Raw genomic sequence first — 26,615 nt, forward strand, 5'->3', positions numbered from 1 at the left:
TTAGGAATTGGTGCATACATGTGACATCAGATGCATGCATAGCCAATTAATAGTCAGAGTTATCACCTACTTAATAATAGGTTTTTTCATGTGTGTTTATTCCTGTGTTAATGCTAGAGACTTGCACACTTCATTTACTCAAAATACCTTTGTTCAGAAGGAAAAAAGTTACATAAACACATTCAACTTTCAATGTTGTCATCACTTTCAAAACAAAGAAATGAAAATTGAGGCCTAATTTACGTGTTTGCCACGTAAACGTAGGTACATCTTGATAACTGTCCTTATGTATTTGATTAGGATGTTATAGCTGGAATGGTTAAATATTTTTTTCCTGTGTGTGCACATTATCTAAAAGTAGACAATTTAAGTGACAAACCTTGTACAATTTAATAATCTTTGCCATCAAATGAAGGTTGTCTGTCATGGATGAGTAGTTTTCTTTTCTAAAGCATTTTGCTGAAGGCAGCCTGTTTGTCATTTTAATGTGTTTCAGCTTGGTGTTTGTAAAAGGTGGATGTCTGCAATAAACATTTCATTTTTTTCCTCCACTTCTGCGTGGAGAGCTAGTCCTTTGGAGGAGGCTTTTTTTCCCTTTTAGTATCTAGCTTCTCAAATTTTTATGTCTTTTTGTATTGTATTTTATTGGAGAGAACATATTGCTGTCTCCTTGTTTAGACTGTCAGATTGCCTCTCTTACCTGTGTCGTGATTAACAGCCTTATGGCAATTTCAGTTGCTTGCATGTAAAAGACAATATTGGTGACATTTGTATTTATCTCTGTTTTAATATGATTTAGCACTGGAAGCTAGGAGAAAAACACCCCAACGTACCTCCCCCAACCCCCCAGCAATACATGAGAAGCCAGCTGCTGACTGACAAACTGTAAAAGACTTCTGAATTACCACTGATTTATTTTTAAAGTCCATCTCTTTCTCCTCCTGGAGAAACTTGGGAGTCACCTTTCTTTTCATCTGTGGGATTATATGCTGTTGCTAGCCTTTCATGGCCCTTTTATATCCTGATAACGTGTCCACTAGGTGATAGGGGCAGGTGTTTGTGCTGCTTTGCACCATTTTGAAAATGTTAGAGCAGCACTGAGCAGCTTGACGGGCCTCTTCTCTGGGTGACATGTTCATGTATGTTCTACCTGCCCCAAAACCTGCTTTTTGTGTAGCTATGTCAGGTGTTCTGGGAATACTTTTCAGTATAATTAGCAAATAGTGAGTCCTGATTTAAAAAAATAAAATAACTAGCAGTGTAGCGTTATCTCAGTAAATCTGCCTTTGCACCGTAGTGGGAACTGAGACGAGGAGGCAAACTTGGGGCCCGTTGGCCACTGCCCTTTGTGTTCTAACCGATTGGTGACTTTTAGTGTCTATTTTCCCTTCCATGCTGGAGCTAGTTCCTTTCTCTGTAGTTACCGGCTGTAGAAGTGCACGCACTTACGCTCAGACAAACACGGCTCCTTTTTTTGCAACTTTTTTTTTTTTCAGTGTGAGTGCAAGAAGTCCTCTCGTTGCCTCCGTCCTCGCCGGTGAATTGATCCTGCTGGCGCTGAGGTCCAGTTTCAGGATGTCTGGTGGTGGGCTTGTCTGAGAGCCAAAGCTGGAGGAGAAGATTGATTCCAGGAGATCTCCATCTGCCTGCAGATTTCTCTAGTGGCAGTTCCGCATCCTTGGCAGCCAAAATTTGGCCTGAAGGAGCACCCCTTATGTTGGTTGTTACTATTTAATTTTAATGGGGCAAAAAGATCATTCTGTTCTGTGTAACAATATTTATTGCTGTTAATAATGCAGTAGACGGAGCCAGATTTAATTTTGGTCTGAAGTTTTTTTTATAGGATTGGGGGGGAACTGCAAGCACTTGGTATGCAAAACATTGAAAAACAATTAACAATTCCATGCTGCAATTTTTTTTTAGAAAAAAAATACACAGCTTAATTTTGAAGAGGAGTTTCACCTGGAGATGTGATGGTAGGTAGCCTTGGAAATTTGGAATAAAGCTAACATTTTTGGTCTTGGAGTACAGTTAAGTGAGACTTCTGAGAATATGGAGGAGTGATAAATAGGGACAGACCAAAGCTACTATATATTGAGAAACAGAAGGTACATAGATTAAGACTTTTTTTATCCAATGGCCTATGCGGATTTGTTCTGAAGGCTGTACGTTTCATCGCAATCAATTCAAAATCATTGCATTTTTAGGTCAGAGCTGAACTGCAGTTAGATTAATCTCCCTAATTTATTCCTTTGTGAACGTTCATTACAAAGCTTTAGGAAAAAGGCTTTGGCTGGTAAGGAAGAGCTGAACTAAAAATATCAGAGAAACAGTTAAATCTCTTGTAGATAACTTGCACTAGATAGCAGTCGTCTTATTTTTTTTCCCCAATTTCATAGTTATTTAAGCATCATGAATTTCATGTAACTGTATTGTACCACCAGTTACAATGTTCTTTTGTTCATCAGAATTTCAGAATCTCGGGTTTTGAAGGAACTCTGCTTTCACTTGCATGAACATTTTTCCACCCAAATGTGCATGGGTTCCTTAGCTAGTTTTTAGGGTGTCACTGCTGTTACTGAAGTGACGTGTTGTGGTGAATGATTTCTTCTCTCTTCCCTATTTTATTATGACTTAAACAGTCTATTTTTTAAAAAAAATACAACCCACACCTTTTTTTTTTAACTTAAAATGTCACTTGATATGTTATGCAAAATTAATTGCAAACGGAAACGAGGTAAGTTGCGTGCTGGAGTTGCTGAGGTACTGAAGCTCTTGTCTACCTATATATGTTGTTGGTTTTTTAGTGGATAACTACTTAAGCATAGCAACCTCAAAGTATGTATATTTTTGATACATTTTCTTGTTTGCATTCTATATTATTATAGTACTAATTAATGAATATGGTAATAATATATCAGAATATAGAGTTTGGTGTCATAGGTTTTCTATTTTTGACTGAAGAGTGATCAGATACTTAAGAGTATCAGGTGAATGTTGTAAATAATAAATACTAAGTATCATGGAGTTTTTACACATTCGTTTAAGATAGCATTACACAGCAAATGCAGTGGTAATGGATTGCAGCAGACCAAATGAAAAACAATGAAAACCTTTTTTTGTTGTTTTTTAGAAGAAGTTTTATTTTTAAATAGCTTTATTTCTTGGGGAAAGTATTTTCAGACTGCCTACCCCATTCACCCTCACAGGCGCAGTGGCTCCTTTTCAGTACTGTGAAGCCAATAACTGTTTTTACCTTGGACCAAGGATATGTGTGTACCAAAAAGCCATAAATATACCTCAAAAGAAAAGTGGTTTTTTTAATGTATCACACCAAGCATATGCATGCAATATCAGAGTGTTTAAAAAAGCATATAAAAATTACGTGACAGTATATGTACTCTATTCCCGGTGACACTGTGATACCTGTTCAGACGTGCAACACTTTTTAAATAGGGGTGGTTTGTTTAAGTTTTTATGTCCATGTTTTAACATTTCAGTAGAAGACCTGATTTTGAGAAGTGTTCAGCAGCTTGTATTACAAATGGAGCTGATGAGGGCTCTGAATTTCAAAAAATCAAGCTGCTTGTTTAAGCTCTGAAATACAGACATGTCTGACTTAGGCATTCATTTGAAAAACACCAGATCTTGTGTATAATTTGTACTCATTGTTAGGCAGTACTTCTGCCTAAAAAGAAAAGTATTCTTAGAAAATTCTGTAGCTAATCCAAAAGATGTTTTTTCCTGCTTCGGAAATTTAACCCAGAAATAAATTTGCAGCCCTTGGTGCTAGCAGGGGTTGCAGAGGGATTTTTATTTTTTCTTTTTTTCCTTTAATACAGCTAACTGTTTAGTGAAAAGGCAAAGCAGTAATGGATAGAAAAATGGGGAATTATCTCAGGAGTTTGGTTCATATACTTCATATAATCATAAGCTTTAATCAGTTGCTATCAATGTTTGCATCCTGTATTTGAAGGAAGATTATGTTATGAGGAAAACTAGCTTTAGAGTGGCTGCTCCAATTCATGTGTTGAAACTGCAGCATAGAATAAGAAGGCAAAAGCTTGTGGCAGGAGGGTGACATGCAGAATATAACGTTTTTCGTTGTGACATCTATGACATTGTTTTGTACCTGTAGCTGCTGGTTTGTCATGACACCAGTAAGCATGGCACTCTGTGAAATATCACTTAAAATGCCCTTTGTTAGAGCCAACACTCTTAAGAAAAAAGGTAGTGTAAGTAATTTTGCATCCCTTCAGGTGCTGGGAACCCTGACTTGTATAGCACTGAATGGGCCTGCTGCCAGGGTGGGATCCTTTCTGTGGAAAAATCACATGGCATTTTGGTCTTTTGAGCCCTTAAAGAATTTTCTTGTAGGAAAACAACTCTATTCATCCTTTCTGTTACCCAAGAAAAAGGATGTTCTCACAAGAACCCATTGCTGCGCTGTCAAAGACAAGGCCAGGCAGGTGTTGTAGTCACTGGTGTGAGGTGGGAGCTGCCTGCAGGTAACCCTGCTGCTATCAGCTGGCCACGCTTGCCATGTGGCAAATGAGCTCTGGTGTGCAGCTCTGGCTCCTGGAGGTGCAGTGGTCTTCTGGACAGGGTTACCACGACGTGGAGTGCCACGCACGATGGTGATGTGCTCTGACATAGCTGTTCCCTTGGCATCACCTTGGGACTGTCACACCCATCTGAAAAAAGAAGGTGGCAGGGGGTGGATACTCCTCGATGTTGTCAGCTTTCCTTTTCACTTTAGTAGATATGTTGAAGATTAAACTTTTAGAGCAATATTATGCTTAGGTCAAGAAAGATGTCCTTCGTCTACATTAAAGCCAAAGGCATCCCTCATCAGCAGAACAAGTAGGGAGCCACCTTTGAGTAAGGACATCCCAGAGCAATTAGACCCTGAAGAGGGTACAGTGCCAGCTGGGCAAGCAAACTCAAGGCCCATGTCTCCTTTGCTGAACTACCCTCATCATGATACCAGACATCACGCCTGTAGGTCAAGAAGACCCTTGCCTGGGTGAAGACCCTTCCCCTGAGCATGCACAGTAGTAGTAGAAGTGTTGTGTCAGCAACATTTGTATGTAAATTACTAACCAATCATCCTAGAGAGAATGGACTTGGTAAATTACTAACTCTGCAAGTTTTGTGTATAAATATAGAGCGAAAAATCCTGTTGGTGTGCTTCATTTGTGGGAAGCCACTGAGCACCTAGACCTGCACAACCCTAAAATAAACGAGCAATGTCTGTCCTGAGTGTGCGATAACTGCACACCGGGTGATGAATCTGCTTTTCAGACAACAGATACACTTCAGTGGAAGTGTTTCACTGCTGCAGAGGTGCTGAATTTTTTTTTTTTTTTTTTTTTTTTGGTAAAAGTCTCCTTCAACAGCTGAAAGAGTAACGCTGTAGCAGCGAGGGGAGGGCTGGGTCTCTTTCCCCACTCAGTGCATCCCAAGCTGCTTCCTCCTCTTTCTGCAGCTTCCATTTAAATTCAGTCTAGGAGAGGTCTCTGTCTTCCCGTATGTGAGTGACCACCAGGATCCAGCCAGGGCTTAGGGGAGAGAAGTGTGAGGAAAATCCATCTGGCCTTTCCCCTTGTCCCCTGTGCTCTTCTGCCGTACCTATGTCGGTGTGTGGAGCAGGCCAGAGGACTGTTTCATAATGAAAAAAGAGAAGTACCATTTACAGTCTTTGAGTTCCTGCTTTGCACGGTCTTGTGTGGCTGTTTGAAGGCTTGACATGCTTTTTAAGCATTTTCTTTTGTTTACCACAGTGGGGCCAAAGGATATCCTTCCTGCTCGGCGGTCAGCAATACCTTGAAGCACTGACACCCCTAACACGGGACGTGTTCATCTGGACCAGCTCTAATATTGCACGGGAAGTTTTGAAAAAGTTCTCGTGAGGAGGTAGGAGGATGTGGATGTGGAAGAGGAAAGGGCAGAGGAAGAAAGAGCCAAAAGGAATTTGTTGTGTGTCTCTTCCCTCTAGACTTTTAGGTATGTCCTCAGCTCTGCTCCCCTTCCCAGGGACACGCACCTACAACAGAGCTTCTCAGTATGTGACCAGAAATTGATTTTTAGAAGAAAAGAGTTGGTACAGGCATTCCTGTAGGACAGCAGGATAGATTTTTACATGGCTTTAGCAGCATAGAATACTGAATTGTACTTATGACACTTCTAAGTCATTATCTCATTTTTGAGGAATCCATATCCTGATTTAAAAAAAGTACCTCTGTTAATCTGGACTTCTGGCTGTGACTGTCAGTTACTTAAAGTCTTTAAAATTCAAGTCCTGCTGTTTTACAGTACTGTGATGGGATCAAACTGCTAGGATGATTCGTGCTAGTTCATGGTCATCTCCCTGCACGTGAGGAATTCCTGGGTGCAGAAGGCCCGAGGCACTGTCAGCCGCTAAGTCTGTAGCACAAGAGATGTTTGCAGAGGAAAAAAAGGTGCACAGGCAGCTGTGTATGCTGGCAAACCCTGCTTTCCTCAGTGCTCTTCTTGTCCCAGAAATCAGGCTGCAACTTGATCTGAGGAGTGCTTGAAGCAGCAGCGTGGCTGGTGTGGCTAGCCCCGAGCCAACATGGTATAAAGTTATCGATCTCCGTGTCCTTTGTCTGACAGATCCTGCAGCACATTCAGCTCACCATTCTGGAGAATCTGGTCTTAAAATTCGCTCTATATTTAAAAGTTGTTCTCGCACTCCCCCCAGAATACGTAAACTCCTGCTGTTTATGTGTCCGTGGACTAGCTGCTTTGTATGGGTGTGCAAAGTAATTGTTCAAGGTGTATTGTGGAGCACAGTCACCATGTTAGTGGTGCTGAGAGGTGTCAGGTTTCTTACTGTTACACAAATGGAGCATTCCTCTTAAACGTTTTTTACATGTTTGTCACTAAAACTGAGTAAGTTGCTGGGAAAAGTCATACCAAGAGAATTACCTAGAAATACATGGAGCAAAGGTGCTATCCTGCTACAGGATGGATTTAGACGTCGAGTTACCACTGCAGGCACCATGAGTGCTCTTAGAACTGATTTGGGGTGGAAAAAGGTAATCATGCATTGATCTAGAACTGCAGTGTTGTACTGCCGTCCTTGAGTGTTTGGGAATGACTCATGCTTTGAGTTACAAGCTTAGAAACTGAAAGAGTGAACTAACGTTTTATTTTCGATGCATTCTGAGGCTTCCTTTTGACTTTCAGGAAACATTCATTTCTCCTGAACCTTCAGACTTAAGAGCGCAATGGTTATTAAAAAAAAAAAAAGAAAAAAAAAGAAAAATACCTTTTTTTATCTAAAGGTTTAGTATTTCACTGTGATGTATTGATTCTAGGAGCTCTGAAGAAAACCTCAGAATATCAGGAGACCTGTGATAAAAACCGAGGCATCTTTAGCACCGAACAACCCTGTGGTGCATATGATCCTGTGTGGTACAATAGAGGAAATTCCACAGTAAACTCTGTGAGTGAATGTGAGTAGACAGACTGAAGGTATTTTAGTGTCTTCTCTGAGGATACTAATGAAAATCTTATGAGTGAGGTGTAGAAAGCATTTAGTGGAATGAAAAATAAAAGCAAAACACAGATCAGGGTGGACTTACTGATGCGTTTTTGCCACTTTTCATGCTAGAACACTTTTTCTCACCTAGTATAACCTTAAATGGGAGCAGTCTCAGCTGTGTCTTTGTTTGTAAAAGAGGTAATAATGTCCTAAGGATGCAGATACAAAGTCCTCATGCAGCTGCTGAAGTTTTCTGTGCCACCAGCTACTGTATGTTGCTGGTGGGGGAGTTCTGGCTTCCCAGCTGTCCGTACGGCTCCGCACCCAGAAGCTGGAGTGGTTCAGGCAGCCCAGATCCTTCATTCATTTCCAACTCTTAACCTGGAGACATTGCCAGGGCTCCACTCCTCACACTCTGATCCCTGGGCCGTGGAGGGGGACAGAAGGGAATTCCAGCTTTCTGAAGGGGGGAAAAAAGGGTTTTAAACCACACGTGTTAGAGGATTTCCTCAGCTAAGCAGGAGGAGAGCGAGCGTGAGGGATTGCTGGTAGAAACCCTGTTTATAGGAAATCTCAAAAGTATTTGTAAGTAGTTTCAAAATTTTCCTTCTGCACAGTGGCCTCACATGCTTAAGCACATGAGCACTTTCTTTAAAGTCCAGTTAAAGTGCTGGTTCATAAGGACCCAGTTAGAGTGCTGGCTTGAGGTTCATACAATCCTTCAAACTGATAGTGGCAATATGTCAAAGGTGAACAGCCACTTTTTCTGTCTCTTAGGTGATTTCTGAACACAAAGCTACAGATGCTGCAGATTAACTGCTTAAGTTAAATATTTGTAATCATTAACTAAACTAACATTAACGAATGATTAGATTGTACAGTGGTATTAAACTGTTGCGTGTGATCATGTTAAAGATATGTTAAAGCCAGTTAGGTTCTGATTTTTTTTTAGCTCTTGAGGTTTTTGGTTTATTGTCTTACTTTTTTTTTCTTAACAAGGTGTTAGCGGTTGGTTGGTTTATCTTGGTTGATTTATCTTAAAGCGTGAAATGACTTTGTTAAGAAGGAGACAGGAAGGAAACAAAACTAGAACTATTCAGGTTAAAGTGATTTATGGGGAAAAATGAAACAAAAGTTCAATAAAACTTATAAATAACACAAATATCACAGTGCAGCCATGCATAATAAGAATGTGAGCTGCTAGGACTCCTGAAACTGTAGAGGGATAGATTTATATATGCAAGCACAGCATTTAACAAAAAAAATATGCTGCTGTTTATCATATGGCCTGTGTTTTATCTGTGTGCTTGCTGGGTTCCCTGCATACGCACTGAGCTGTGCAGATAATGCAAGTGAGTATGTGGGCATGTATACATACCATGTATGATGCTTCAGGCCATTGCACACTTTGTACAGGGTCTACACATAACACTGTAAATGGAAGACATGTAGTTGGTAGGTGCTCGTAGACCAGAATAGTGGGCATCACAGAAGTAAGACAGTACAAATTTCTGGTCTTAAGCTTGTTTTCAGCTTTAGAATGTTTTTTAATAGTTTTAAAAAAACCTGATACAATACAAATTCTGCCCTTCTTTAGACCTGTACGGCTATCCATGGCTTGGAGCCTTGTGGGATGTTAGTAGGAAAACTCTTGAGTCAAGTGTTTTTCAGGTAAGATACTGTTAATTTATAAAGAATGTACAACAATCCCTTCTGCCCTTCCATTTTCCTGGACAAAGTATGAGGAAGAAAAGAAAAAAAAGAGACAATCTCCTTACCTATAATTTCAGACTAGCTCTGCTAGCCATTACTCTTCCCAAATCTTTACTGGCCGTCACCTTGGCTTTCTGCCTCTATGACTGCTTCTGCCATACACACATACAGCTACATCCAAATCGGTTCCTAGCTGCTGTGTTTGTGTTCAGTTTAGTCATGTGGCACTTGTCAAGAGTCCCTAGGGTTGTACTTTTCACAGCTTTGGCTAATAAATATCAAAATTCCCTTTCATTTAACCACATCGAGTGTTGCTATTGAATTTTCAGCTTCCCCAGGGCTCGTGGCTGCCCACGGATCGCAGTCAGCCACAAGCCTTGTTGAGGCCTTGCATCGTTCATCATGACAGTGCCATATGCTTGCAAGTGCAGGCAACACTCAACGAAGCAAGTACCCTAAAGAAAAAAAAAGCCTACCTCCATATTTTGGAAAATCACCATTATGCTGTTAGAAAACTGGGGAATGAGTACAGGCAGCTGCAGCAGTGAGGTTACTAGAGCGTATTTTATTTTGCATTTGCAGTGGGCTGAGGGTGTTTTCATCGGTCAGTTAATATAGGTCAGCAAAGAGACAGTTATTAAACCACAATCAGTCAAAAATATTTAAGGGACTTGTATGTACATCAGTGAGAAGGGAGAGGAGGTAGAACTGCTGAGCAAGACAACTTTACCTATTCAGTCTGAGGAGGGTGAAAGGATTGCTGATGAGGGAGCAGAACGCGTGGAGTCAGAGAAAGACCAGCAGCTCCGGCGTGCAGTCAGTTCCTCCTGCTTCAGTGGAGCTTGCAAAATGTCCTTTGCTGCCCTTTCCTGGTGATCGGGAGTGGTGGAAGCAGAGGATAGACTCTCTATCTCAAATAACATCCAAGCAAAATGCTACTTCTGTTCATTTGTTTTTACTGGTGTCTGCATAAATACCACGTTTGCAGCGACGAGTATTAATAGAGGGACCAGAGATTAACTTGTTTTAATAGAGAAGCTGAGCTCGAGAACAGATCAGGCGTGAAGGAAAGGGAGCTGGTCAGGTTAGTGGCTGATACAAACTCCTTTTCAGTGTCCCCTTAACCTCGTTCTTTTCTTCCTTCTCACTCCTGACTGTTGCTCAGAAACTTCATACAGTGAAAGTAACTGAATAATTTAGATTTTAAAAACTTTATAAATCACTTCATAGACTATGGTGCATGTTTAGGCCAAGGACTGAATGAAAGAAATGTTGTTGGTTGTATTGATCAGCTGTGGAGTTGAAGATTTCCAGGCTATCTTAAGGCTTCAGAGTGGCAAGTTTGTTGTTTTTTTTGAGGTTGGCTGCAGCTGTCACTTTATTTTCAGATACTAGGAGCCTTCATTGAATTTTTGTCAGCTTTATCTTCTTGCTGAATATAAGAAGAGTTCCAAAAAGATTCAAGTGTACTGCAAATCAAAGCAGTAGAACAGAAAACCTATATTTCTCTACCTACTTCTTCTGGTCTCTTTTGCCTAGCATTTGAAGGTGCATCTTTTGATGCTTTGGAGGCATATTTCACCTAGTATGTTCTAGGGAGTCTGAGAAAAGGATGTATGGTTTAATCTTCTACCTGTCTCTTTAGTGCCTGTGATACAAGGTTGTTTTGCATTTTTTTGTGCAGACTAATTTTGAACCGCAAAGAGGTTGCAGGGAAGGAATGTTATTTTTGAAAAATAAAAATAAACCTTTTAATCAGACTTAACAGTGTAAAATTGTTATAACTATCTCTAGCACCAGATACTGGACCTCCTTTATCTACTGAGTCAAAATGTTTGTGTTATTTTGTTCCTTTAAAGGTTAAGATGGTTTGCATGTCTTCAGATGTTAACAGATCTTTCACATGGTGGAAAAAGGAAAATAATGCCATGTTTCTTATTGTAGTTGATAGCAGCTGGCCACGAACAATTTTTTGTATGTAGTGTAATTGAAACTAGCAAAATAGATATCTCAGTGAGCCAGGTCAGATGGAGATGTTGATGAGGTCGTGCTCTTCTTTCTGGATTTGAGCTGTTTGTTCAGCACAATACAGCTGTGTTTTTCCCAGGGGTTTTGAGCAACATTATCTGATTTGTAAATTACGAGGTATTTTCACTTCAGGATCACTAGTTACACATCAAGGGGGTACATTTTCCAGTTACTTTATAGGATGTATATATTTTTTTTATGTATACCTTGCTTATGTGTACAGAATATATATATATATATATATAACACAGATTGCCATGGGACCAGCTGTAGTTAGTTGCTTTCTGTAAATGCTGCTGCACTATTTCCAGCACCAAAAAATAATTGTGATACTTTACAAAGTGACAGTTGACTCTGGCTGCTGTATAGTAAGGTGGAGAGCTTGGAAGACATCTGTATTGTATCCATGAATATGACTCATTTGCCAAACTGCTCTGGTGTTGTGGGTGGTATAAATTCAAGGGGTTAACTCTTGCTTCAATCTGTCCATCTAGGGAAAGGAGCAGTGACATAAATGGTTGGGTCTTGCACTATTCTTTAACTGTAGACATAATAAGGTGGTAATTGGTCAAAATATGTTTTCTGCCTTAAAAATGAAGCTGGATATTTGAAGCAGCAAAGGATGAAATGGTGAGATTTAGTTCTGTTGAAAATTACTGATCTAGGTGTGCACCATGCAGTTTTTGCAGATAAGGCCCAGAGGCTGTTGTGGTGTGGTAAGATAAGTAGGGACATAATGTTTTCCTGTACAGTGAGGCACAGGACAGAGACCCCCAATGCTACTACACAGTGGAAACAATCATTTACTCTGATACATGCTCATGTCTGGGGAAAAACAATAAAAAAAAAGTCCTGCCTTGAAAAGTACTAATGGACTTGTTCATGGATATAGCTATACTGTCTCCTACTCTCGAGTTGCTGTAGTCCTGCCAAAGTACTTCAGATCTCTATACTAGGCTGTGCACATCCTGAGGAAAGTATGGGCATGTCCTAAGAAAGGAGAAACTGGAAGATAGCTTAAGTCATGAGTGCAGACCTTCTTCATTACTTTAATCAGAACCTCTAAGTTCTGTGTTACTTTGGATAAACAAGAAATGAAAAGATTGGGTTTTATCAGTGCAGGTGGAGGAATGGGTCAGTTGAGTACTGAGGCAATATGGGTGGTCCTGAAGTAGGCAGAAGGAAAAGGGGTGAAATTTGGAGAACCTCCCCTGTGAGTGACTAGCCATGGGACTGTTGGTGAGATCCCTGAGAACTACTTACAGCAGAAACCAGATAAAAGAAACGGGGTGCGTGCTGCAGTCTGGCTACTGCAAATCTTTGGTTGAAGTAGAAAAATTACTTTTCAAACTACCGTCGTAGAATAGCATTTAATGTAGCCTTTTAATCCCTGACAAAGGCTTATTTGTTTCAGATACTAGTTTTGTATTTCCTCAACGTGCTTTCCAAGTGTAGAGTATGTTTCTGGGGGGCAGCCGAGAGCGGCAAAGCACACTGCATGAAATATTCTATTTTTTTGTAAGTCTTACTGTAAGAACAAAAATTCTTACAATTAAGGAGCTTAACTTCAACGGCAAGCAGCTGTTAATGCTGTTATCTTTGCATACCCTCGGAAAAAGGTGCATACAGTTGTCAAACATGGGCAGCATACCAGAGGCAAGTGAGCATGAGCTGACATGGAGGATAAAAATTGTTTTTCAAAGTGGACTTGTCCTTTTTCTGGTAACCATGTACACTGATTTAAATTAGCATTTCCTCTTGGACTGCACCAGACTTGCTAAATTCTAGGCTTTACAGATGTCACCAATGTCACCCCTTGCCCATCTAGACTGGAAAACTTCCCAGAGGATGCTTTGTTAAAAAAAAAAACCAGAAAATACCCTTGTGAACCCCTCTGGCTTTGACAAACTGCAGTTTGAAATTATCCCACCTGTTGCTAGTAGGCATAGCATGGCAAACCTGTATTGTCTGGAATTTTGGGTAATTCAGGCATTTCCGGTTGTAGATGAATTCTTCCTGTTCTTTTCATTACATCAGTTGCAAAATTATGGCAACTACATTTTTAGGTAAATACATATTAAGCGAGGGAGGTGGCAAAAGTAGTGAATTTTTTTTTAAGTTTTTTAACAAACTGAGGCTATTGGGAAAGGTCAGAAATAGGTCTGCATGGCACAAACCAGAAAGAAGCAACTTCCTCAACCACAAAATCGAAAACTACTGCCAGTGTAGGGATGAATCAGCATAAGAAACCTCCAGATACTACTTAAGAAATTAAGGCGGAAAGATACCTACAAAGCAGAAGCGATTTTTGTCCATCTCCCAGCAGACGGAAGATGGGAGCACCGACGGAGCCGTCCCTTGATGGCTTCTGGAGTTCTGTGATCTTTCTTCATACCTTGTGGGTCGCACACAGGTGCGGAGTGCTGTGACAAACTGCAAATGAGCAAGATGGGAACTGGAACAGGACTTTGCTTTTTTCTTTTGCAAGGATACTTTTGCTTTCCTCTTCAGAAAACGAGGCAGTGTTTAGTAAAATATTTGCTTATTATCCATTAAAATATGCTACTGGACTATTGCTGAGTTTTAGCACAGGACGCTTGGCTTGCGGCTGTGATGATCTCTAACCCTCTAAACTTGAGTTTGCTATTTAGGTGAGGCAAGGTATGTGCATTAGATGGTCAAGTTCTGGTGTTAGTCATGTCTCCTGACCTTCTGTCTCATAAAGTGTAAGATAAAGATCGACACACTTTATCGAGGCATTATTAAAGGACAGACAGCTTAATTAACACTGTAAAGAAGTCATCAGTGGAGGGATTATGCAAAACTGATGTGAAAGAAGAAGCCACCGTACCAGCTTCTGTTGATTGTATTTTCAAATTTCACATAAAACTTTTGAGAGGCTGAGATTTTTAACAATTGCAAATTTTTATCTTTTAAAGCTCTCATTTAAGCATTAATCAGGATTTTTAGTGGATCATAATTTAACGTTTAGTGAATTCTCTGAATAGCTATTCTAGATACCCGTTTCCTTAAAAACTTGGTTTTTCTTACAAACTTTGAAGACCAAGTAGGTCTAAATTGATGTTTACAGTTTCAGGGATGTTTTCACATACTTTTTGTTTGATGAATATCCTTTATCAGGAGCAAAGAGTGGAGGAAGAGTAGGAAAGAGGTGAAGAGGCAGAGCAATCTGGTAGTGTGAAGCTCCAAGAAGGAGCAGGGTAGTAGTGGAAGGTATTCCCTTTTCTGTTTGCCAAGTAATGCAGTCTTTCTAGGTGATTGTTGGGGTGCCAGAGAGAGTGCTGTGTTCCTGGTCTTTATAGGGTCTCTCTGGGAACGTGCTCTTTTAGCGTTGGCTTCCCCCTGCCTTGTTTTTTCCCCCAAGGATGAAGCCCATAATCATACACAGGGGCGTTGGTTTTATCATCTTGCAATCCTTCTAGCAAGAGAACTTGAACTCTGGTGCAAGGTCCAGCCTCCTTGGAGGTATGCAGAGAGCAAAATTTTCATGGCGACCTTTTCTAAACAAGCCAATGTTTATTAGTGTCCTGATCCAGTGTCGGGGAGGGTTTCGATATGATCACAAGAGCGAGATTAAGACACAAATGAGGTCAAATGCCGTATACCCAAACCAGGTTTTTATTATTAAAAAAGTGAAGAGGGGTAGCGATAGGACAGAATGAAAGGAAAAGACAGAAATAAAGCAAGGATGCAGGATAAGGCTGCAAGAATAGTCACCACCATGGATCCAGCGGCGTCCTGTTGGTCCTCAGTCTTCAGTTCTTCGATGGTGGATGCACACTGAGCAACATTTTCTGCTGCCTTTTTAAGTTCATTGTATCTGCTGATGAGCATATCTGCCCACCTTTATTTTTTTTTTCTCTGGTTCCGCAAGTTTTGTTGCATCTGGCTTCAGGGCAGGAAGGTTTGCCTCTTAATGCATGGATGGGGTCTGGCCTACACAATAGAGCCACAAATGGCTACAGGATGGGGCCAGCTCAGCACACCTCTGCCCCTTTGAGGCTTGTCTAAAGAGTCCGGACAATGCAGCTGCAAAGAAGTGGGGGGGTGCATCCTTCAATACACTCCCACTTCTCTGGGCGACATCCCCCAGATCAATTCACAGGCCGCAGCAGCTTCTCTTGGAGGTTTGCACAGACACAAGCAAGCTTTGAGGCAGTCATAGGACATTTCAGTCTCTCAAAATTAGTCAACTTGAATGCAGCACTGTTCTTGAGCTGCAGCATTGAAGAAGAACTTTCGTCTGTGCTGGCAGCATTACCTGCCTCTCTGGCAGGCACAACCAAGATTTTGTCTGCCTTGGTATACATGGAGCAGCTGAATGCTCATCCAGACACAGGTTTCATGGCTTAAGTCTGATTGCATGTTCTTTCTTTGAGCAGCTGATAAAAAGTAATGTTTAGGCAGCTATATAATTAGTTCAGACGCAGTTGGTGTCAGCTAGGGCTTGATATGGCTGGGAGTTACCCATTGATTTTTTTGTTTTCTGTCCTAGGGAAGGGATTTTAACTCTTCTGTCACACATTGGATCTGTGTGTGGATAAACTGAGTGATAGATACATTTCATAACTGTAATTTAGGAATTTCCACATTCAACATGGGTATGTGTCAGCGTTTGCCTACTGTAGAGCCCCACCAGGACACTGAAGACTACATTTACCATTAATAACATTTGTTTAATCATTGTTTAAATGATGTTTAATCATTTAAGTACCATTTATGTAAACTCATATATGGGTTATATACTATATATGGGTTATAAACTCATATGTGCGTATATGTATATGTTTATATATAAACCTGTATATATGGGGGAAATTTGGTACGTGAGATAGATCATGACGACAATGTACAAACTGCATTAGACTTAGTAAATGGGGCAGTTCAGACTGAAGATTCATCTAAATCAAATGGAATAATATTGTAAATCTTAAATTGAAACTGCTATTAAGGGTTTTAATTGTGTTACAATGCATGAAATATTTGGCTTTTCAAATGCAAAGGCAAAATGAGTTTTAGTGACTTAGAATCTGATGCATATAAGATACTGTTATACGGATAATTTGACGTGAAGGAGTTTCTTTATCATTAGGATAATAAATCCTACCATGTATCAATTTAGCAGAATTAGAATGTATCAAGTAAAAGGCAAAAATTTTTAGTATTTGTAATCAAAATTTGGGATAACTATTTTGATAAAATATTTGGCATGTATGTTCAAGTTAAGTAAAGATAATGCTGGAACTCAGTTTTCGTGCCAGCATTGGATTAAAGCAATGGAATATTGTATCCCAAATTTACTGTGTGTCATATACACACTATACGACCAATCAGTGAATAGGGGGGAGTATGGTAGTGGTGGGGGGAGATGCTGGAGTGGTCCTTGGAAGCTGTTCTTACAGCTGACATCTTGGTACCTGCTTCTGGCCTTAATTTAGGCAACAAAATTGGGTAACTCTTTTGGTTTTCAAGGTACAAACTCCCTATAATATTTTCATGTGATCATTTAGCAAGACAAAGCCAACAGAAATAAAGAGCTTTGATCTTTAATAAATAATTAGTTTATTCTGGTAAATCCTACTACCAGTCTCCATTAGTCTTGGACTCAGAAATTTCTGAACGGGAGCGGGGGAGAGGGGCAGGTGTTCCAATTTCGTCACCTTTTTTTGATGTGCTAATGCAACACCAGGAGTTCCTTTTCTCTAGGAAAGCTTTAAGTAGACAAGATTTAGTAAGCAACAGCACTAAACTACAGAGGAAATCCTGGCAATGGGGGAGGCTGAGGTTTCTGAACAAAGAAAGTGCAGAGAAAGGGGAGCAGGGAAGGCAAAAGCAGTATTGATATAAACTTTGGTAATGTCGAGGCAGAGACTGATGTATGCAGCTTTAGGAGAGTTCCTGCTGTGTCCTGAAGGATTTAAAGGAGATAGCTAAAAAAGAAGAAAAAATCCAAATAAAAGCAAAAAGAATTAAAAATAACGCTTATAGCTTCACTTTCACCTGCACTATGCTTGAGCAAGAAGCAGAAATCTAGAGGATTTACTTCACCAGTGAATAGCAAATAGTGTCCTCTAGTTCTGGAAAATCAATAAAATCGAAGATCAGAAAATTCCGTCATACCTTCTGGTACTATGCATTATTAAATTTTTGGAAGAAATAGAAAAAAGGAGAACTCATGTACTTGAAGATAAATGCCTAAAAATAAGTATGTGGTATGCTAATGTCTTGTGAGCCCAAGAAGAAAAATTATTTTAAAAAGCGCAGAGAGTGTGGGGTTTTTTTTCTCCTTCAAGCATTTTCTTATGTGTTAGGAAGCAAAGTTTTTACTGCTTTATTTTGCAGAATTATTTAGATTTGAAAACACCAGCAAACACATTTATTCGTAGATATTATTATTATATTATGGATATTATTATAGTGGATATTATTATAAAGCAAGAACTGCAATTAAAAACAAATAAATAGATTGGAACACATTAAAACCAAGAAGCAGGAAATGATAGACACAGGAGGAAAAAAGTCTATGCCCTAAACCTTGGAGTTTTAAAACTGTGTTTTTAAAAAAGCGACATTTCTGAACATCTCCCTCCTGACTTCAGATTATAAAATATATTCCAAGAGATGGGAGATATTTTGCACATTTTTGTACAGGTACATAAGGGCAAAGAATTCCAAACATGACTCTGCTTTTGTTGTTAAAATAAATTTCAAACTCCTTTGGAATTTTGATGTGCAAAATAATGTTTTCATGCTACTAACTAATCTGCTACTTACTAATGACCCTTCATTAGAAGGGTGAACTCAAACACCTTTCATGTTTTTTGCTTTTTGTTTATTTGGTTTTTCAGATCAACATGTAGAAAAACAACAGGAAGGAAAATAACCTAGCTTTAAAACAAATGTAAGGGCATTTTCTTTGAATTCTTCCATTAATGCTCAAAAAAGACTGCCCCCCAAAAACCAAACAGGAGCAGGGATTCAAAAGATCCCCGGGTACTTGAAGTCATTTGGGACCCTGAAGACTGGAACGTTAACCTGAGTAATATAAACAGACATTCTTCAGGTTGGGAGTACTTGTTAAATTTCCAGCACTGCTTTTATCTGCCTGAATTCCTGTTTGTATCAGCTCAGATCTGTGTGAGCTGAGTCCCTATTTGTTCGTGTTTTTCACTTATTAGTGTCAGGTAAGTGCTGGAAAATGTCTGTGATTCCTGTTTCTGAAGCCACGACATACCTTATTTGTTCAATTTCCCCTGAACAGCTCATTCAGAAGAGGTGGCAATAGATCCCCGTTCAGCACACTGTTTGCCACCAAAGCATACCTAAAAGTGCTTTAGTGATACATGTGTAGAGCTCAGAACCGTCCCTTGGTGGAAGATGTGTGGCTCTTCACCTGCTAGTGGCCATGTGTGCACATTTGCTGATAGAGCACAGGGCAAGGTGGAATTCTGTGTCAGAAAATCAGAATTATATTTGGCAGAGTTCATTACTGTCTGCACCTTCGCGTTTTGAGTGAACTGTTCTAGAAATAAAGAAATCCGCATCAGCCCAGCACTGCAGTTATGGTTTTGCTGTTTTGCCAGCTGGAAGAAGTGGAAATACAACCTGACAACCATGTGTCTGTTTATGAAGAGCTTTTTCAGGGATCTAATTTCTGTGTTAGCATTTTTTTACAATATTTTTTTGTAAAGTATTTTTCAGAAAAAAAAAATACACCCGCGGGAGGGAAGTTGTGCAGGGAGTTTTTCACTCCATTGTCTGACTGGACTGCACTGTGTCTAAACTCCATCTCCTAGGTGGGCTCTTTTGCTCACTTGCCAAGTTTAGCTTCTTTGAAGGTCACAGCTGCCGTGGAGCAGCCAGAACCTAGCAAGAAGTCAGATATCTGAGCGGAGCATGAACAACAGAGCTTGAACCTGCTCTGCTCTCAAGACAAACACCACTTGCGTGGTGCTGGGAGTATATTGCTGAATTTTAATTCCATAGGCTGGAGTTAATCTTAGTTTTTCTTCCCTAAGAGATAAGTGAATGTATTTACCCCGGCTACAGATCTGAACAAGGTGGGAAGCAGCGTGTAAAGGGAGCAGCAGTGTTACGAATACGCACGAGTAACATGCACGCTTCCAGAAAGGTTTGCTGGGCCTTACAGAGATGTATGAAGAAAAGAGCCTTGCCAACAGCAGTAAGTGGTTTAAATAGTAAATAACTGTATGATCTGCTTCTGATGAGAGCCTGTGTGAACTTTTCTGTCAGAATATTCCTGTTCATACGTTTGTAGGAACTAACAATAATTTAATAATTGCTTCTCTGTTTGGTGTTTAATGATATTTTAAGTTTTTTTTTCTAAATCTTTTTCTCCTACACTTTCCCTGTGCTCTGTGATAAAGGTGTTTTGTTTGTGCAGATTCCAGCAGCGTTAACAGGTAATGGGTTTCTGTGGGAAGGGTGCTAATCCACCTGCTGGGAAACCTGGCTGCTGCCACTCACTCCCTTAAACTGTTTCACCAAGACCTGTCTTTCTGCTTGTTTCTATGATAATAGCATGCCTTACTCATCAATATCCTAGTGCTAAAGATGAGTTAATTATTAACCATCAGTTTTTCTAGCAAGTATTGTGGTTTAACGGTAATGCTCTCTGCTTGTGTTAACCAGCACAAGTTACTGCTGCAGGTTCTCGAGGCAGTTTGTTCAGCTGGGGCTAAGTTTGGCTCCGCAGCTGAGCTACCCAGCTAGCCCGAGTTAAATCTCAGCCAGCTGCTGCCACTGCAAGGTGCATCACGCTGAAAACTGGTGGCATTTCTGCCAAGATTAGGGATCTTGATTCCGCTTTTGGAAAACTGTGAACTTGTTTAAATAATAATAAATGCTGAACTTTTCAGTGTACCAGCATCCAAAACGAAGTGCAGTACAAATTTCCTTCATTAGGTGGACTACAGTCTCAAAATATTTTTTTAAATGAGGCAAGCCCTGCACTGTAGAAGTTTAATTTATGACTTTGAGCTCAGTCTAGTAAAATGCTTTATTTAACAGTTACATAATTTTAAGCACATAAGGGAAGAGTTGCATGGATCTGGTGCCAAATGACAGTAGGCCCTTGTTGTTTCTTCACCCCGAGAGGTATTTTTGATCCTGCTGATTTTTTACTCAAACTCAGTAAGTGTATTCAGAATCTCTGTTGAATAGATAAATAATGAAAATAGTGAATTGCACTGAATTATAGTAATTCTGTTGTGGTCATTCCCTGGAAGCAAACATTATTCTGCCTATGCTGCTTCAGAGGAATTTTGGTTCTGTATTTTTAAAGTTAATTTAAAAGTAGTTTATATTAAACATAATGTCTAGTTAGTAACCTTCAACAAATGCACATTGCTTTTCAAAAAATGCATGTGTAGCACATATTTTCAGATTTATGTGTAACTACTGAGACATTTCCAGCTTTATGTATGACAGCTAGGACATTTATATTTCTTTTAAGGATAATGCAGTGGGGGGGATGAAAGCCTTTGAAATAATTCTTCAGCAGATGTTATCTATGAAAGGAATTCCCCAAAATGAATGCTAATATTCAGTTCCAGGAAGGAAGAGGTACATGATCTCTTAAAATTCAAGAATATCACAAAAAATGTGTATATGCATGTTTGTGTTACTAATTTCTATATAATCTGATTTATCACATAATCAGTTTCTGAAAGCAGATCTGTTCCAGATCCTGGTCGTTTATGTTTATATTATTGTTCTTGTAGTGTGCAAAATGTGTAGTCAAGATGTTATTTCTCTTTTCAAGTATATTCATTATCTGAGGTGACAAATGGAGTATGTGCTGTAACAGTTATTTCACCTGCCCATATTTACACAGTCTTTTAAAATGTTGAGAGTTCTGTCAAATAGTTGGGAACAAGTAGAGCAAACATTTCTCCGAGTTCTAAGAATAAGGCAAAAAAGTCTGTTAGAAAAGGAATGTTCTTTGCTAACAGTGATCCTCCAGTTTCTGTATCTCTCAAATTTAACCTCGGAGACTTTTTGCACAAGTCACAGGTTACCGGTATCTCCCAATGCAGCATCCCTCTGTCTTCCATCCCCGGTGTTTGTGGCGGTTGCAATACCCCGCAGTTTGCAGGGGGGTGCGCCAGTTCCATTGCCTTTTGCTTGGGTTGGATTATTAAGAAGTGTTCTTTTAAGTCTTTGTTGCAGTGAAGGAGGCGTTAAATGTGTTCACCCACGGGTTTGTATTGGGGGCGACTGTCTCCTGTGATGCAACTAATCGGGGGAGATCAGTACTCAACGGGAATGCAGGCTTTAACTAATGAGTTGCCAGAGGGCAACGGAAAGAAATGTCTGAGTGTGGAGCATTTCCTCAGAAGCAGGAGTACTTCTGTACCATATAAACTTGGCAGCTAGTAACTTAATGTGCTTAAGTTTAGATTATTCCACTGAGAGATTTCTGGCCCTTCCAGATGTGGGTTATTTTGGAAATAATTAAACGAGTATACATGTACATTCGTATGCAGGGGTACATAAGTGCTACATAAGTGTACATAAGTGTTTGAGTACATAAGTGCTACAACACAAGAAACTTGCTGTTTCACTGCACTTCAGTTACATGGCATTGGGAAGAGCCTACTCTAAATCTGTGTCTCTTCTTGGTGGTGATTTCATGTTTTTATTAGTTATTTCCTGTGCCGCTGTCAAACTGAAGCTGCATTTCTTTTGTACAACCAGCAATGGAAATGGTTTATTGCAGAACCGAGGAGGAAGAGCATATGCCTCCCGTGACACAGGAGAGCAGTGAGACATCCCACCAGTCTTCTCCACTCTACCCAAAGGAGTTTGCTGATGCTGTTGTATAATTTAGGTAGCTGTGTTTTGACAATGTGCTGTGTTTATTTAGCCCTGGTGCTGTAAGGGGATTACCTCAGAGCAGCAGGACAGACTTCTGGGAAATAGCTCTCCTGTCTGGGATGGAGTGCTCTGCTCACCAAGAACATTTTAATGTATCTTAAGTGTGGTGGAGTAGGTGCAAGAAGTCCATGGTCCTAAAATATAAATTAGTATGTTAAATATATACAGTTGCGTTGCATTTTAGTGGTAAAAAAGCATCTCATTGTGCAAATGGAGAAACTCATTCACTTGCTGCCTTTCTGAATGAGGGAGAATTAGGATTGACCCAATCCAGAGGCTCTGTGGAGAGTGATGCTCCTGATGCTGTGGATAGGAGGTAAAAGGTTGCTTCTTCCCTGTATCCCTGAGCAGCTGGTCCTGTGCGTGAAGGCAGAGGACTCTAGCAGCAGCCTCCTTAAGTTAAACAAGGGACAGGGAGAAGAGCTCAGCTTGCTGCCTATCAGAAACTGGATCTGATGGGGAGAAACTATGTTAAATAGGCAGGTTTTAAACCAGGTCTTGCTTTATAGTCAAAAATCAAAACTCTTTCAGCATTTCTAGTCTAGGGAGGGAACTCAGAGGTAGATGCCATGTATTTTCCCAGTTAGCAAATACCTCACTTCTATGGGCAAGACACAACGCTAGTGATGGAGAGTTCTTCAGCCACTGCTTTAGTTTCCTCTCCTGTAGGACATAAAGCCTGTTGGAGGGAGATGGAGATCTGCTGGAGCAGTGATACCCATGAATAAACTCTGTCATTGTTTCAGTTGTATTTAGCTGTATCGTTATATAATTGTTCTGAAAGAAACTCTAATGTGTTATGTAAGTTATGATTCTTCATCCTAATTATCTGTTTAATTAAACTTACTAGAAGGCTTTCAGAGAAAATAGTTCTTTAAGAATGATTACAAATAGCTCTTTTATATTGCCTGTCACTCGAAGATTAATATTAGTAAAGTGAAGTATGACTTACTTTTCAAAGGAGAAAAGTTGTATTATCGCTGTATTTCTAGAAAATATTTCAAATGTGCTTTTTGGGTAACCATAGAGGACTAAACCAACAGCCTATTCCTTGAGGAACATAATACTAATATGACTCACTGAACCACAGATGTTAATCCTTCAGAAGAGTATGCTACTGACACTGGAATTTTAATCTGACCCCTCTTCCATTATTTCCATCCTCTGTTTCTAGCAAATGAACAGTTGGGATTTTTTTTTTTTCTTTTGTTGCGTTTTAAGGTTTGGGGTTTTTTTATGGTGGTTTCAGTGGTAATTTATAAGTGAATGACAATGCTTTTGCTGGTAATGTGTAGGGTTTCAGAATTGTCATACTGTAGCAGTCCTTTAATAAGCATCAGTAATTAATTCTTACTGTTGTAAACATCTGTGCCTTTCAATGCCAACAGTGAGCAGATGACTGAAATTGTTCCCTGAGTGCCTACTGAAATCTTAAGTGACTGCAAGGCTGTGTGTGCTTTACCACCAGTGCCAGCTAGCCGGATGCGATACGGGGTTTATTCTATGAAGATAAGTTGTTTGATGCTGTCTGAAATTAAAAGCAGAACTGTGGTCATGGGTTTTCAACTTCCGCTGCTATAGTTGCTGACTTTTTCTTCTTTGTTCCTTATTTTTTATAAAAAAATGAAATTGCTATAAGAACATCTGAAACAAGATAGAAATCTGTCTGCAAAGTGATTTTTGAAGTAATAAGTCTGGTTAGTGTACTAGATAAATTCATACTCTTCATGAAAATGTAGAAGATCTCGTGAGCTGTTTAAAAGTACCTGAGGGATGAATATAGGAAAATAACTTCATCTTTAAAATTTGCTTGCAGATTTTCGATTTCTTCTATGCTTATACATCTCTGGTTTGCACAGACTCTAACAGAACAAGCAGATTGCTTTCTTTCGTGGAATATTTTACTGGCAAGCACAATTAAGCAACTATTTGAAGCACTAGCTGACATTTTAGGTTTGTATAGATGCCTTGCTTTGCCTTACATTTGTGTAGGAAATTCATCATAACCAGAATTACTAGGTAGTGAATGAGAACTAGTCTGACCACTTATTGCGTGTGTCACTGCTGCGGACTCTCTCTGATGGTTTTTGGTCAGCTCTTTGAATTCCTTTTCTGGTTGGATTATGTTAAGTGTTTTATTGCTACGTCTGGTCTCATGTGGATGGCATGGAGACTGGATACTGTATTTTTTGAGCAAGATTTGTATTGGTAGCATCCAGTCGCAGCTTCTCATTGTTAGATGAAAGGACTTTCCCTCAAGTCTTGCATTCTCTCTCATTTTCTTTGGGCTATGGAGTTTTGCCATGCTGCCCTGTACCCTGACACCAGTTTTCCAACAAGTGGTCCTCCATCTATGCTGCAGTTATCACGGCCTATTGAATGTCTTTGGAGAGGGTGTAGCTGAAGCCAAGGTGAAACGGGGTTAATCTCAGAAACTTCCAGGTTTTGACAGCTGCAGATTTTTACAAGATGTTTGGGAGGTGTGTGTTCATGTAGGTTTGACCTCATCTTTTCAGAAGGGACACTGAGATTTGTCAGTATTTCGATCTTAATATAGTGTTTCTAGCTTCCTTTTTTACTTCTTCATGTTATTTGTAGGGGAGGGGGCATATTTTTAATATTATTACTGTTGTTAGATATTTTTAAAAATATGATTGGATATTAAAAATATCCAAATCTGTGCGTGTGATACCCATTCACATTTCACGCACCCTTTGGGTAGTTGTAGGCTACTGACCTTTGCCTTTATAGAGGGAGCTGTGAACTGAATCAGTCAGCATCTTCATCATGAGGTCTAAATAAGTCTTTCTTCTAGTCACTGATGAATTATGAAAACAAAACCCCTTTGACAGGGCAATTGTGTGTAAAGAATTGCAATAGATTTGTCTTTCAATGTGCCAAGATGTGCTCAACATGTTATGCTGGAGTTCATAATTTTATATTGGTGGCCTCTTAATATTTTCTGCTGGGACTATAAGAATATATTCTCATTAGAGAATGTAACTAATGTAAGGTTTGTCAGTTAATGTAGCATGTTACAACTTTTTTTTTTTGTCCAGGAGCAGAAACTGGTCTTAACTACATGTGTTCAAGTAACTGCTGAAACACCAAAAAATATCGAATGTTAAAGAACAATCTGTATGAGAAATAATGTTGACAAAGGCAAAATGTTGACTTGCAGTTCTCTTGGCGTGTATTATTCAAGTGAGTGTAAAACTTGGTGGCTTTGTGTTATAAATCTGCTCTGTTTAAGTACAGTATGTGGTTGCAGCTGGAGCAGAAGTCCGTGAAGGGTGCTGTGAGCCCCCGTAGTGAGATGGCATGAAGAGGGGCTGCAGCGGGCACGCAGATGGGAGGAGGTGCACGGGAGAGCCCTGTTACCTTGATGTGGATGTTAGTGAGCCTATGCTGAGGGCAGGGGTGGGAAATTTGAGGCGTAAACTTCGCCTTTTCCTTTCATGCCAGTGACAGCATTATAGGGAGCTGATCTAATGCTGCACAATTATATCTAAAAATTTTTACTGCACGGTATCATTAAAACTCACGTTAAAAATAGTCATGCACAAAAAATAGTCATTTTCTAGCCTCACTGAACAGAAATATTTCTGCTGAGGTTTTTCAGGGCATTCCATCCAGTGCTTTCCAACACTTTATTTCATGATCTAGAAGTAAATACATCCGTTGTTAATAAAATTGGCAGGCAACACATTGCAAAAAGGCATAGCTGACAGCTTGAGTGACTTCATAAACTAGCCTCATTTAAACAAAGATCAGTTTTTAAATACAGGCAACGTTGGTATTTGCCTATCCACCGAGCGATGAGAAATGCAGACCTCATCTCTGTAAGAGTGGAATAGTATCCTAGAAAGGAGAAATTACAAAAGGGAATTAGGAGTCATAGTTAGCAAGCAATTCAGCAAGAGAACCTAGTGTAACATTGCAGCAAAATGATCTGTAGTGACCTCGAGATTTATAAAACTGAAAATCCTGTGATACCTGTGAGTAAGCAGCGGCTGAGAGGGACAGAGTATTGCATGCAGTGTCTGCATTTTCAGGAGTATGTTGAAAAACAAGGTTGTCTTGGTTTGCCATAAATACAATTTGCAAGCTGAAGAAAATGCTGACTGGAGAAAACCTTAGAGTTCAATATGCTCAGTTTACCTAAGGGAAGGTGGAGAATGATGATAATCCAGGAGTACCTCAGCAGAGCAAAAAGGGTCGCCTCAGTAGTTTTTTCCCTGCAAGGTTGCTAGTGGGGAGAGTAGGGGAAGGGGAGAGACAGTATCTTGTTTCTGCAACATTACATGAATGTAGGCACGTCAGTCAAGCACCTTTGGTTCTTGTTATGTAAAAAGGCATACCTCTCTTATTTTCATTAGGATGATTACCCTTGTGAGCAACCTGTCGAGGTGTGTAGCAGCCTTGCTACCTCTTTGCACCTCAG

At 39.8% G+C, this 26,615-nt stretch overlaps 1 protein-coding gene across 7 annotated transcripts in view; it reads left to right on the forward strand.

Moving 5' to 3' along the window:
- The window catches only part of MCTP1 (multiple C2 and transmembrane domain containing 1), a 277,441-nt gene that overhangs the window by 21,474 nt on the left and 229,352 nt on the right, over nucleotides 1-26,615 (forward strand). The window contains exons 1-2 of one of the 7 annotated variants that reach the window (XM_074856038.1): nucleotides 1,464-1,720; nucleotides 1,924-1,976. The exons of 5 other annotated variants lie outside the window; for them this stretch is intronic. In XM_074856038.1, coding sequence (XP_074712139.1) covers nucleotides 1,974-1,976 — 3 coding nt within the window. In that variant the 5' untranslated portion in view covers nucleotides 1,464-1,720; nucleotides 1,924-1,973. Of the gene's footprint in view, nucleotides 1-1,463; nucleotides 1,721-1,865; nucleotides 1,977-5,783; nucleotides 5,917-26,615 lie in introns of those variants that run through there. One more of the 7 variants, XM_074856039.1, reaches the window with a different exon arrangement.

The sequence above is a fragment of the Strix uralensis genome, chromosome Z (genome assembly GCF_047716275.1).
Source record: "Strix uralensis isolate ZFMK-TIS-50842 chromosome Z, bStrUra1, whole genome shotgun sequence".
Classification (NCBI taxonomy): Eukaryota; Metazoa; Chordata; class Aves; order Strigiformes; family Strigidae; genus Strix; species Strix uralensis.